Source organism: Rhinopithecus roxellana, chromosome 6, assembly GCF_007565055.1.
Source record: "Rhinopithecus roxellana isolate Shanxi Qingling chromosome 6, ASM756505v1, whole genome shotgun sequence".
Classification (NCBI taxonomy): Eukaryota; Metazoa; Chordata; class Mammalia; order Primates; family Cercopithecidae; genus Rhinopithecus; species Rhinopithecus roxellana.
Window position 1 is genome coordinate 86064072 of NC_044554.1, and position 13873 is coordinate 86077944.

The window sequence follows — 13873 nt, forward strand, 5'->3', positions numbered from 1 at the left end:
CCATCTGCTCAGGTCCTATGTGCAAAGGTACCGTGTCCCCACCCCGGGATCCCACCATAGCCAGGACCCCTTCCCCAGGTGCATCCGGACACTCACCCAGGAGAAGCCGATGCAGCCAATGGCCCCGCACAGCATGTCCGCGAGCATGGCCGGGTATGAGCTGGCCGTGGGGAAGTAGGCGAAGAAGTAGGGGCTGTGCCAGTGCGTCACCTGCATGGGAGGACAGAGCAGCTGCTCAGAAGCGAGGAAAGCCAGGCCTCAAGAGAGCAGAGAACCCAGGTACCTCAGTGGCCCCCAGCTGCCAGATGCAACCAGACCCAGAGTTAGGTGAGTGCGGTTCCCCAAATGTCAGCCATCCCAGTACCTTCCTCCATTATTTAGGAGCATTTACACATCACCTTACTGTCCCCACTCCCTTTAAACCAGCTCCCTTTTTCATACTGGAATGTATTTGCTAGCTCAGAAGGAAAAGTTCTAGCTCCAAAATAAAGTGGAAAATCCTTATAATTTTCCGTAACAAAAGACGTCTCAAAAAACCACACTGCACTTCAAGTTCTTGCTCCGGTGCTCTTGTCAGTGAAGGCGCTGCCCCAAGGCTGATCTCTTTGTGCCAAAAGCTTAGTTTTCCTAAAACTACTCTAAAAACTAAAGTCTCCATAAAAACCAGAAACAAAAACCAAGAGCCTGATTTTCAAGGTTTCTTCAGTCAAGCCACAAACATGCATCTGGTCTCCCAGCGGCCCCTGGCTCTTCTAGAGGAGCCGAGGCCTTCCCTCCAGCCAAGCGACTGATCACCCCGCAGATGTCTCACCTCTGCTGTCCCTCAGCCTGGCCACTGTCCCTTGCCATTTGCCCTGGCTAGGGGCATCCCACCATTCTCCAGCCCATAAGGTGAACATCTGCCACACCCTGGGTGAGGCACAGAGGAAAAGCTCATGTGGGCCGGGGAGGAGATCCATAAGAGGCAGTGACAGCTCCATGTGGTATGCTTGGGGGCAGGGGGTTCTGGGATCCAGGAGGTGAGGGTTGTGGTGGACACCCAGGCAGGGAGCCTCTCTGGGCTGGGAAGGTCTAGCAATGGTAACAAGGTGCCAGCCTCAAACATCTCAGAGTCTAGGAGGACGATCCCGGGAGGACAGAGAAGGAGCAGGTGTAGCCTAGTCTTTGCATCTTTAATTTGTTTCTGCCAACGCGGTACCTGCCCTGAAGGAACAGAATAAAGTCCTAAAGCCCTCAGGACAACCCTCAGCCCCTGTGCAGGGAGAAGGTACAGGGAGACTGCCATTCAGACCCCTCTCAGGCTGTGACCACACGCTGGTGTCTGAGAGACGTTGCCCTGTTCACCGTTGTCTCCTGCTAGTGCTCCATGTCCATCCTGCCTGCAGGAACAGCATGGTGTTGGGAGCACCCCTGGACTGCAAGTCCAGCAGGAACCCTGATTTACTGGGTTACCCCAGACAACTAACTGCACCTCTCTGGGCCCTGTCATCCCCTCAGATAAAATGAAAGCACGTGCTCTGGTGCTTCCTCCAGACCTGGCTCAGAATCCCAGCTACTGAAGATATGCTCTATTGGGCTTGGCTGCTCTGCTCTGAATGTGAGTATCTGCGCACCATTCGCGTCAAAATCCTAACCCCCAAAGTGATGGTATTAAGAGACGGCATCTTTGGGAGGTGATTAGGGCATGAGGGTGGGGTCGCCTTAATAAGATTAGTGCCCCCCCACAATGGGATTAGTACCCTCATAAGAAAAGGCAGAGAGCTGGCTACCTCTCGGTTATGTGAGTACACACTGGGAAGATGGCTGTCTGTAAACCAGGAAGAGAGCCCTCACCTGAACCTAATATCTTGATCTCAGACTTCCTGTCTCTAGAACTGTGAGAAATCAGTGTTGTTTAAGCCTCCCAGTCTACGTCCTTTGTTATAGCAGTCCAAGCTAAGATATCTGTAAGATATCTCTTACAGTCTGGGAAGAGATGCAAACATTTCTTTCTCAATAGCACTCATCGTTAAATATATGTTGTCTAAGACGTAGCATGAGCAATCCCCTGATTGTGAAGGCAGCCAACTGAGAGAGCGCACCAAGAACTAGGAGTGTTCAGCAAGGTTTATTTAACAACCACAGCCACCCCAGGTCTGCCAGGGCTTGGGGAGTGGTGGAGAGAGGGAGCTAGCACAGTCTAGGCTTGGGGGCTCAGGAGGGGGAGGTTGGTGATGAGGCCGAGAGACTGAGAGGAGCTGCACGGGTTGTGATGCCTTCAGCACAGCAGGTCCAGGCCTACAACACTGTTAGGGGCTGAAAAAAATGCTTAAATTTCTTCTACAATCAGGAGGAAAAAAAAAATAAGTGAACTTTCAGGTTAAAGAAAAAAAATCTATGTTAATATATTCATCTTTATGCCAATGCATTTGTAAAGCATAATTTTCCATATTTCTAGGGAGGAAGGAGCTGACAAAGACAAATCGCCCAGGGTCCAGAAGAGTAAGAGCAGCCCTGCGCCTGACTCCCGCCTCAGCACCTGGAGGGCCCCCGTGCCTTTGTCTCTCTCGCCTCCCTGTGGCCCCTGGGCTGGAAAAGGACAGAAGCGATTCTTGATTAGGGACAGATGTGTGCTCTTCTGCTTCACTGTCCACAGCAACTTTTGAGATGGCTGGTCCTGCACTTGCCCCGCTCACGGCCCAAGAGCTCACCTGATTTCCTGCGATCACACAGCCAGCAGCTGGTGGGCTGCAGCTTCCACCCAAGCACCCTGCCCAACACCTGTGCATTTCCCAGCTCAGCTCCGCACAGTGAATACCCCCATAGAAGGAAGCAGAAAGACTTCATATCCTCCCCCAGTCTCATGTACTCCCCACTGCCTGACATTTAGCCACACCTCTCCCGAAGGGTTTTATGCTGAACAGCTTAGTGTATTTGCACAATTTCTAGCAAGAACCTGAATCCCGTTCTTTGCTCAAAGCATAAATGCCAAGTGAGAATCCCCTGGAAGAAGAAATGTGAGCAGTGGGGTGAGAATGGCGCTCAGTTACTGAGAAACTGGTCCATGAGGTCCAGGGCCTGAGGCCTAGCCTCGTCCCATGATCAGTGTCCTATAACCTTGGCTGACCATCTACCTTCCCAGAGCCTTGGCATTCTGTCTGAATTGAGGGAGTGGGTCTTGATGGGCCCAGACCCCTCTTCTATGAAAATCACATGTTGTTGCTCATGGGCCTTATAACCACAGACATGCCGGATGGTGGCAGCAATCAGCCAGTGGAGCCCATGGAGATTTTCCCCGCCTGGACTCTGCACATTGTTGCATGGAAGGGCAGGTCTGGCCACCCTCATAAACATTCCTGATCTAGAAACTGGCCAGGCTGCAACTCCCACCCGGACCCTGACTAGGCCACAGCCACTTTAACCAACAGGCTTTTAGGTGAACTCCTTGGCAGAGAAAATCTACTGTGGAAGCATAAAGCTGAAGGGAAGTTTCTCTGAGCTCCAGCACTGCTGCCCTGTGAGTGAGCATCAGAGACAGTGACCAGTCCTGTTGATTTCTGCCCTCTGTGTACCCCAGGCCTACTGGCTTCAGAGAAAGAGGGCTGGCTTGGTGGGCAGTACCATGCTGCCCACTCTCAAATAAACTAAATAAAACATGTCTTCCACATATGCTAGTTACCTATTGCTAAACCCAAGGATGGTGGAAGTGTGCTTTATTTAGGGCAATTGACTTATCTGAAAGCAGCCACCAGGGTCTCGCTTCCTAATGTATATGAGGACATGCTCTATGTACCGGGTGTCTCTGGGCAGGGACTGAGTCTCAGGGAACCTGGGGAAAGAGCCTCACTGCCCTTGGAGCCCGCAGAATTTGGGTTGTAATCCTGGCTTCATCATATACTAGCTGTGTGATCTGAGGTGGACCACCTAACCTCTCTGAGCCTCAGTTTCCTCAGTAGTAAAATAGAAATGACAAAAGTTCCTCTCCAATCTGACTGCCATAAGGATTCCTTGAAACAATGCATGTGAATTGCTCAGAGCCCAGTAGGTGCTATGTGAGTGCTAGCCCTCCTGTTTTCTGACCCTGGGTACACACTTACCCCTGGCATGATTATCTTCTCAATGTCGTTGATGATGTCCTCAAATGTGTCTGGCTCCTGGGGGGCAGAGTCAGGGATCAGTGGCCGCAGGTACCCAGGCTCCACGTCAGGGTAGACCTGGCGTCCCTCAATGCCTTCCATGTAGTTGGCCACGTAATCCACCATCTCCTTCCCTCTCCTTCGGAATTCACTTGTGTTCATGGTGCCTGGGCTCTGTCAGAGGTGAAAACTGCAGAAAGAAAATGATTCATTGAGCGAACTTTGTAACTTCTGAACTGGAAGGTGGGAATTCCAAGCAAGCCGTGGGTAGGGCTATCTGGGCAGTGACTGCATACCCTCGAGGCCACTTCGATCCCAAGTAAGGAGCGCTTTCCCTCCATGTCTGTAGGAGATAGAAATGGCACTGGATTTGGGACTGAGGCAAAAGCTGCTTCTCCTCTTCACCAGCTATTCAACTGGGAACAACGCAGTGCCTCTTTATTTCAATAGGCTAGAAGCACACATTTATTTTCATGATCAGTTCCAACTTTAATGACAAATACTGGTCGAAATCCTGCCTCTGCCCCTTACCTGCCTTTGAAAGAGACAAGCTTGCCCCTTAGGGCCCCTCTCCTCATCTGGGAAATGAAAACTGTGATGCTGACCTCTCAGGAGGGCATGAAGGCACAGTCACACAACGTACACAAGCCTCAGCTCAGAGCCTGGGGCAATATGCCCCCTCAAAGTTAGTCTTCTTCCCTCCTCTTGATTCTGTCACAGATGGAACTGCACCTTTATGCACCATCTGCTTTTCAAAACTAATGCTCTCCTCCCTCCTTGCATAAGTAACATGCAGGCAATTCTCATTATTGCTGGCAGCTGTATTCTATCTACAACAGTTGCCATGGCTATGAACTCTGAATTAGTGAATACTGAACCATTTCTTCTAGGGGAAATACAGTTTGCTGAAGAGCGATCCCAATATTTTTTGTCAACAGATCAATACATAAACTTTTTATGTTTTTAAAGGACACTTTATTTAATATATGTTGATTCATTAACACTGGCCTCACAGCCAACAGCACTGTAACTCCTGTCTGGGGAAGCTTCTCTAACACATGTATTTTCTCCATAAGGCACGTCTTGTGCATAGGATGGCTAGACAGCACTTCTGCACCACATTTGGGAGTCATTTTAAACAGCAAAATCACCACCAAGAAGAAAAACATAAAAATGTGAAGGATGCGGCACTAAATAGATGGAGAGAAGGACACATGATTACGTTATGAGAGCTGAGGCAAGAAAGCACCGCGTCCCCTTGTTCAACCTCAGCTGGTAACATGTGCATCGGACAAGCGCATTCTCCACCACGCTACACATGTGTACGTTCCTGAATGGTCTCAAAAGCACCATGAGTATTGATATTTATTGAAATTAGGGGTTACAAATGAATTTTAGCAAGTAGGAGAATTTGCGTATGTGGAATCTGTAAATAAGAATGAATTGTATTTCAAAACCGGACAGTGAACAACTTGAAGAAAAAGATAAGCTTAGAATCCCACCACCCAAAATTCTGGCACGTGTCCTTTTAGAATTTTGTTTTGATTTTATTTATTTATTTATTTATTTATTCTGAGATGGAGTTTCGCTCTTGTTGCCCAGGCTGAAGTGCAACGACGCGATCTTGGCTCACCGCAACCTCCACCTCCTGGGTTCAAGTGATTCTCCTGCCTCAGCCTCCCGAGTAGCTGGGATTATAAGCGCCCACCACCACGCCTAGCTAATTTTTGTATTTTTAGTAGAGACGGGGTTTCACCATGTTGGCCAAGCTGGTCTCGAACTCCTGACCTCAGGTGATTTGCCCACCTCGGCCTCTCAAAGTGCTGGGATTATAGGCGTAAGCCACCACTCCCAGCCTCTAGACTATTTTCTATTTGTGAGAGACAATTGCACGTTAGCCAAGGGATGCATTTTCAAATCTTTTCCATACTCCAAAGTTTTGTAGATGAGGAAATGGAAGCTCAGAGAGGCAATGTGACGTGCCCAAGATCACATGACCAGTAATTGCAGAAATAGGATTCAAATTTAAAAGCTGGCTCCAGGACAAGTTTAAGACAAATTTTCCCATGGGAGTTAAGTGCTTAGGAATACTCTAAATTCACTGTTATTAGCAAAGGTGATGACTTTAATAACAGCTTCCGAGTACTTCTCTATTTTCCCCATTGTCCATGCTGGGATTTTTGACAATTTTTGTGAGGTTACAGGTGGTAAAGAAAAATTGTTCACCAGTCACTTGTTAAAAATGACAAGACAGATTTTACTCAAGACCACTGCAATAGGGATAGAATGTTGCAAAAGGGGAGGGACTGAACTCGATTCCAAAAACAACAGGGGCACATAGGGACTTAACAGCCAATGGGCAGGTGAGAGGGTCCACGGGTGGAAAATTACTAAGAGGAACTTGGGTAAGTATCAAGGATGGAGAGGAAAAAGGAATTCTGGATTAGATACCAAAAGTGGAAGCACATGAGTTTGATTGGACATCATGGGTGTGCTCAGCAGGCCAAAGGGAAGACTTGGCTAAGCTCTTCCCTCTTGGGCCAGAGGAGCTTGCTGAAGTTTGGTCAAGGTCCTTTGACAAAAGTAAACTTGCTTGAATGTGCTTTTCCTTCCACTGACATTCTCTCTCACATTTTTACTTCCGTGTTTTCTGTTAAATAAACAATTACAGCAATTTTTATGTTATTTTAAGGCTTATTAGATCCAGCCCCCATATTAAAGCTATTGTTTAAGGATGCATTTCTCAACTAGTGAGTGCCCAAGTGGCAGTGATTGAGACGTAAGATTAGACTCTAAATTATAGCAACAGTGAGTGCCGAACTAACAAGCATGAGAAAAACCACAATGACTGTCTGAAGTTCTGTTGCACCTTTGTGCTTCTTAAGCCAATGACAAGAGAGTGTGCTGTTCACCAGCAAAATATCATGGCCACATGCTAAAGCATCCAGCTTACAATTCCCTGGGGCCTGTAGGCTTTGAAATTAGTTTTTAGTTTGGTGGACGGTTTATTTTAAATTTTGCACATACAGTGAAACTTGGTTTTCACTTCAAGTGGAAGTTTTCAAATTAATATGACTCAAATTTTTAACTCAAATGGTATCACACTGCAGATCTTTTTGCTAGCCTGTTTTTCTTCACTAATTTCTAAGTACATTTCTCATGTTGACAAATACTTTTCTTTTTTTCCTTTTTTTTTTTTTGAGACGCAGTCTTGCTGTGTCACCCAGGCTAGAGTGCAGTGGTACAATCTTGGCTTACGGCAACCTCTGCCTCCCAGGTTCAAGTGATTCTCCTGCCTCAGCCTCCTGAGTAGCTGGGACAACAGGACATGGTGGTGCACGCCCGGCTAAATTTTTTGTATTTTTAGTAGAGACAGGGTTTCACCACGTTGGCCAAGCTGGTCTTGAACTCCTGATCTCAAGTGCTCTGCCTGCCTCGGCCTCCCAAAGTGCTAGGATTCCAGGCATGAGCCACCACACCTGGCTGATAAATACTTTTCTATTGTGTGATTTCTCACAAGTATTTCACAATGTGAGTGTGCCATATTCACAACATGTACCTCTATTGTTGAACATTTATATTATTTCCAATTTTCACCCACATAGTGGGAAGCATTGGTGTATCCCAGTGGCCACCACTCGAAGACCGAGAGCCAAAGAAAAGACTGCGAGTCACACCCTGATTCTATGTATTAGCTATCGTTATTGCATGTATTAGCTATTGTAATACCATGTATTAAGCTGTACAACCCAGCGTAAATTGCTGCCATGCTAAACGTCATTTTCTTTAACTGGGAACAAAAATCATGACAATAATAGTATAGGTACACCCCGTTTTATTGCATTTTTTACAAATAGAAGGTTTGTGACGACCCTGAATCCAGCAAGTCTATAGGCACAATGTTTCCAACAGCCTGTGCTCACTCAATGACTCCGTGTTACATTTCAGAAAATTTTGTAGTATTTCAAACCATTTCATTATTATTAATCTGCTATAGTGATCTATGGTCAGCAATATTTGATGTTACTATTGTAATCATTTTGGGACAGCATGGACGACACCCACATGATGGTCAACTTAATAAATTTGTGTCTGACTGAACCACTGACCCATTATTCGCCTTTCTTCCTTTTATTGGGCCTTCCTGTTCTCTGAGATGTGACAATATTGAAATTAGGTCAGTTAATAACCCTGCAATGGCCTCTAAGTGTTCAAGTGACAGGAAGAGTAGGTAGTATGTCTGTCACTTTAAATCAAAAGCTAGAAATGATTCAGCTGAGTGAGGAAGGCACATCAAAAGTTGAGCGAGGTCAAAAGTGAAGCCAAACAGTTATCCAGGCTATTAAAGCAAAGGAAAAGTTATTGAAGGAAATTAGAAGTACAACTCCAGTGAGCACACAAACGCTTAGAAAAATAGCCTTATTTCTGATGTGGAAAATGTTTTAGTGGTCTGAATTGAAGATCAAACCAGCCACAACACTTTCTTAAGCCAAAGCCCATTCCAGAGTAAGGTCTTAACTGTCTTCAATTCTATGAAGACTGAGAGAGGTAAAAAAAAAAAGTTGCAGACAAAATGCCTGAAGTTAGCAGAGTTTGGTTCATGAGGTTTACGGAAAGAAGCTGTCTCCATTACTTAGAAGTGCAAGGTAAAACAGCAAGAGCCAGTGGAGAAGCTGCAGCAAGTTATCCAGAAGATCCAGCAAAGATAATCCATGAAGGTAGCTACAGTAAACCACAGGTTTTCAATGTGGACAACATAGGCCGGGCACAGTGGCTCATACCTGTAATCCCAGCACTTTGGGAGGCCGAGGCAGGCAGATCACCAGGTCAGGAGATCGAGACCATCCTGGCTAACACGGTGAAACCCAGTCTCCACTAAAAATATAAAAAATTAGCCGGGTGTGGTGGGGGGCGCCTGTAGTTCCAGCTATTTGGGAGGCTGAGGTAGGAGAATGGTGTGAACTCAGGAGGTGGAGCTTGCAGTAAACAGAGATCACGCCACTGCACTCCAGCCTAGGTGACAGAGTGAGACTCCATCTCAAAAAAAAAAAAAAAACAACAATGTAGACAACACAGACTTACATAGACTTCTATCAGAACAAGACGCCCTGTAGGGCTTTCATAGCCAGAGAGAAAAAGTCAATGCCTGGCTTCAAAGCTTCAAAGCACAGGCTGACTCTCAAAGGGGGTAATACAGTTGGTGACTTTAAGTTGCAGCCAGTGATTACTTACCATTCTGAAAATCCTAGGGCCCTTAAAAACTATGCCATATCTACTCTTCCTGTGCTTTATAAATGGAACAACAAAGCCTGGATGACAGCACATCTGTTTGCAGTATGGTTTACTGAATATTTGAAGACCATTGATGAGACCTACTTCTCAGAAGGAAAGATTCCTTTCAAAAATATTACCGCTCATTGACAATGCACCTGGTCACTCAAGAGTGAGATGTACAAGGAGATTAATGTTTTCACTCCTGCTAACACAACATCTATTCTACAGTCCATGGATCAAAGAGTAATTTTGACTTTCAAGTCTTATTAAGAAATGCATTTCATAAGGCTACATCTGCCATAGATAGTGATTCCTCTGATGAACTTTAGCAAAGTAAATTGAAAACCTTTTGGAAAGAATTTACTATTCTAGATGCCATTAAGAACATTTGTGATTCATAGAAAGAGGTCACAATATTAATATTAACAGGAGTTTGGAAGAAGTTGATTCCAATCCTCACAGATGACTTCAAGGTTCAAAATTTCAGTGGCAGAAGTCACTGAAGATATGGTGGAAATAGAAAGAGAACTAGAATTTTAAGTGGAGCCTGAAGATGTGACTGAATTGCTGTAATCTCATGATAAAATTGGACAGATTAGTTGCTTCTTACGGATGAGCAAAGACAGTAGTTTCTCGAGATAGCATCTATTCTTGTTGAAGAGGCTGTGAGTATTGTTGAAACAACAGCAAAAGATTTAGAATATTACATAAACTGAGTTGCTAAAGCAGCAGCAAGATTTAAGAGAACTGACTCCAATTTTGAAAGAAGTTCTACTGGGGGTAAAATGCTATCAAACAGCATCACATGCTACAGAGGCATCCTTCATGAAAGGAAGAGTTGATCGATGCAGGAAACTTCATTATTGCTTTGTTTTAAGGAATTGCCACAGCTACCATAACTTTCAGGTACCACCACCCTGACCAGTCAGCAGCCATCAACATGGTGCCAAGACCCTCCACTAGGCCGGGCGCGGTGGCTCAAGCCTGTAATCCCAGCACTTTGGGAGGCCGAGACGGGCGGATCATGAGGTCAGGAGATCGAGACCATCCTGGCTAACACGGTGAAACCCCGTCTCTACTAAAAAATACAAAAAAGCTAGCCGGGCGAGGTGGCGGGCACCTGTAGTCCCGGCTACTCGGGAGGCTGAGGCAGGAGAATGGCATGAACCCAGGAGGTGGAGCTTGCAGTGAACTGAGACCTGGCCACTGCACTCCAGCCTGGGCGACAGAGCAAGACTCCATCTCAAAAAAAAAAAAAGACCCTCCACTAGCAAAAAGATTACGTTTGCTGAAGGATCACATGATCATTAGCATTTTTAGCAATAAATTATTTTTAAATTAAGGTATAGACTTTTTACATATTATGTTATTGCACACTTAATAGACTACAGTATAGTGTAAACAGAACTTTTGTATGTACTGGAGAGTCAAAAAATTCATGCGAGTCACTTTATGGTGGTCACCTGGAACTGAATTTGCAATACTTCTGAGGTGTGAACACCAAAAACTGGAGACAGGTCTCAGTTCATTTTATTTTGCCAACGTTGAGGACACACCCCTGACACAGCCTCAGGAAGTCCTGACGACATGTGCCGGATGTAGTCAGGGCACAGCTTGGTTTTATACCTTTTAGGGAGACATGAGACATCAAACAGTTTGTAAGAAATACATTAGTTCCGTCCAGAAAGGCGGAGACAGCGCAAAGCAAGGCCCTCCCACTGGGGGCTTCCAGGTCACAGATAGCTAAGAGGCAGATGGTTGCATTCTTTTGAGTTTCTGATAAGTCTTTCCAAAGAAGGCAATCAGAATATGCATCCATCTCTGAAAGAAAAGGGATGACTTGAACAGAATGGGAGACAGATTTTCCCTGAGTAGTTCCCAGCTTGAAAGGGCCTAAGATATTTTCCTTTCACAGAGGTACGCCTGTAATACCTCGAATAATTTTTTGTAACAACTAAATAAATAAATGGTAACAAATTAGCACTCAATAAATGTCAGCTATTAGCTTTTCTAAATAATCCTAAAATGTGCAACCTCTTGTTTACATTACTGCACACTTTCTTTTGCGTTAAAAATTTATAAAAAGGAGAACACTTATTTTATAATTTATTTAGAACAAATTCTTCTAGAGATAAGTATTTTTAGTGTCTTGAAAACATATTGCCAAATTTTCCCCTAAAACATTTTTTTTAACCAAATACTCTCCCGGTAGGGAGTGTATAAGAATGCTCATTTTACCGTACAATCACTGGGCTTGAATATTCATTTTAAGTTTAACCAGCCTTGTAAGCATTTAATGATTCTGTTGCACTTTTTTTTTTTTTTGAGACAGGGTCTCACTCTATCGCCTAGGCTGGAGTGCAGTGGCATGATCTGGGCTCACTGCAACCTCTGCCCCCCAGGTTCAAGCAATTCTCCTGCCTTGAACTCCTGAGTAGCTGGGATTACAGGCACATGTCACCATGCCCAGCTATTTTTTATACTTTTAGTAGAGACAGGGTTTCACCATGTTGGCCAGGCTGGTCTCTACCTCCTGACCTCAAGTGATCCACCCGCCTCAGCCTCCCAAAATGCTAGGATTACAGGCATGAGTCACCGCGCCCGGCCCCATTGTACTTTGATTAATGAAACTGGGTATTATTTTTTATGTGTTTCTTTGCCATTTGGATTTCTTTTTTAATGAATTTCTTGCTCACTGCATTCTTTTCCACTAGGGTGTTTGATATTTCTTATTTAATTGTGAGAGTTCTAATATACTAATAAATTCTACTCTTATGTCTGTGACATGTTTTGCAGGCATTTTCCTCATTTTGCTGGACACAATTTGCTTACAATTCTATTCTGACCTATGAGAATTTTAATCTTTATGTAGTGAAATCTCATAATCTTTTCTTCAGGACTTGTACCTGGTGTGTGATTATTAGCAATGACTTTTGAAGCAAATATTCTAGCTATATCTATTTGCCCTCCTGGGGGGCCGGACAAGTGAGGCAGCAAGCTGAAGACTCAGAAGGGGTAGCTGAGCAAGATTCAGAAAGATGCTCACCTTCTGAAGGTATCAGCTTTAAGTCACAGCACCAGGCCAAAGCATGTGGCTCTGGAATAAACGACACAAAAAGCAGACACACACCACATACACCAAAAGAAATATTCCTAGTCAAAGTGTAAAATAAGACCTGGTTCTTATATTTTAAATTATTCTCTGTTATTTATTCACAGATTATTTCCCACAAAGACCTTTTTAGAAGGCTCTTAGCATGAAGCCACAGAGAATCTTGTGCTCATTTGTAGCTGTTTGATATTTTATGCCCCCAAGCTGTGTAAATATTAGCTGGAAGACTTAGCCTATGATAAAGGCTGTGGCTTATGCCTCTCCAGGTCCTTGAAATAGCTTCTGTTGACATAATCTGCCCAGTGTTCCAGCAGCTGCACATGACACTATTCTCCACACTCTTCTCTACCCCACACTATTTTCCATGCTGCGCTGTTCTCCATGCAGCCCCTGCGGTGTATTGCCTGTGCACGGTGAGCCGGCTGCCTCCCTGGACTTCTGGCTCAATATCTTTTTGCATCAGCAACAGTCAGAGCTCATCTCCAGCTCCACATGCTTCAAGAAGAGATGGACTCCCCTGAACGCCCTCAGACCTCCTGATTGACCTGTAGGGTTATTTTGTTGTAATACATCATTTCAGTGATACCCTTTGCAAATGGTGGGCTTCTCCAAGCAGGGTCCTCAACTTATTTATTTTTGCCTCCTTGGGACCAGTCACAGGCCCTGGACAACAGAGAGCTCTGTAGGTATTTGCTGAATCATGAATGAATGAATGATCTTTGGTCCTCTAGACATTTTATTTCTGTAATATACCCTATTGGACTCTACTCTCTACCTTTGAGACAATTCAAGTCACCAGCCCCTCACATATCTGCCACAAGAAAGAGTCACAGCAGACACTAATGGCTCAGGAGCTATAGCCCCTCCCACCATTGAGTCCTGACCACTTCCACCTGTGCCATCTCCTGTCTCAGTTCCTGCCCAGCGTCTAGCTCTCCATGCTCAGCACTTGACTAAGTGTCCTGCAGTCTGAGCATTGCGATTTCCCTCCTAGGACTTATCTGCCACAGCCACTGAAGAGAACCCACCCCAGACCCCTAGCATCACGGGCAAGCCCAGCCACACCACTGTGTATGTAAGATAGTGGATTCCTCACAAGCCCGGAGTGGGGATGGCAACCCATGCACTGTGGATCTGTCCATGGTCCTGTCTGTTCATGCACACAAGACACGATTTGCTGCAAACACCGGGACACTGGAGACTTTGTTCAGCCTCTCTTGACTTTCTTTTTCCATCCTGATGAAACGAATAGGGTTGACATTTTTTACACTATTCCAGAAAAAGAGCCATAGTATATGTCTCAGAAAAGACGTATGCTTTTGGGACTGAGGCCCTGGCTCACTATCGACCTCAAGCATATACTTACAAATTC

At 45.2% G+C, this 13873-nt stretch overlaps 1 protein-coding gene across 3 annotated transcripts in view; it reads right to left on the bottom strand.

Annotated features, from left to right (window-relative positions):
- DDC (dopa decarboxylase) overlaps positions 1-13873 on the bottom strand; it is a 106681-nt gene that overhangs the window by 80114 nt on the left and 12694 nt on the right. For all 3 annotated transcript variants that reach the window (XM_010357513.2, XM_010357514.1, XM_010357515.1), the window contains exons 2-3: positions 4077-4305; positions 97-210 (exon numbers count right to left, since the gene is read on the bottom strand). In XM_010357513.2, the coding sequence (XP_010355815.1) occupies positions 97-210; positions 4077-4277 (315 nt within the window). In that variant the 5' untranslated portion in view covers positions 4278-4305. The remainder of the gene's footprint in view (positions 1-96; positions 211-4076; positions 4306-13873) is intronic.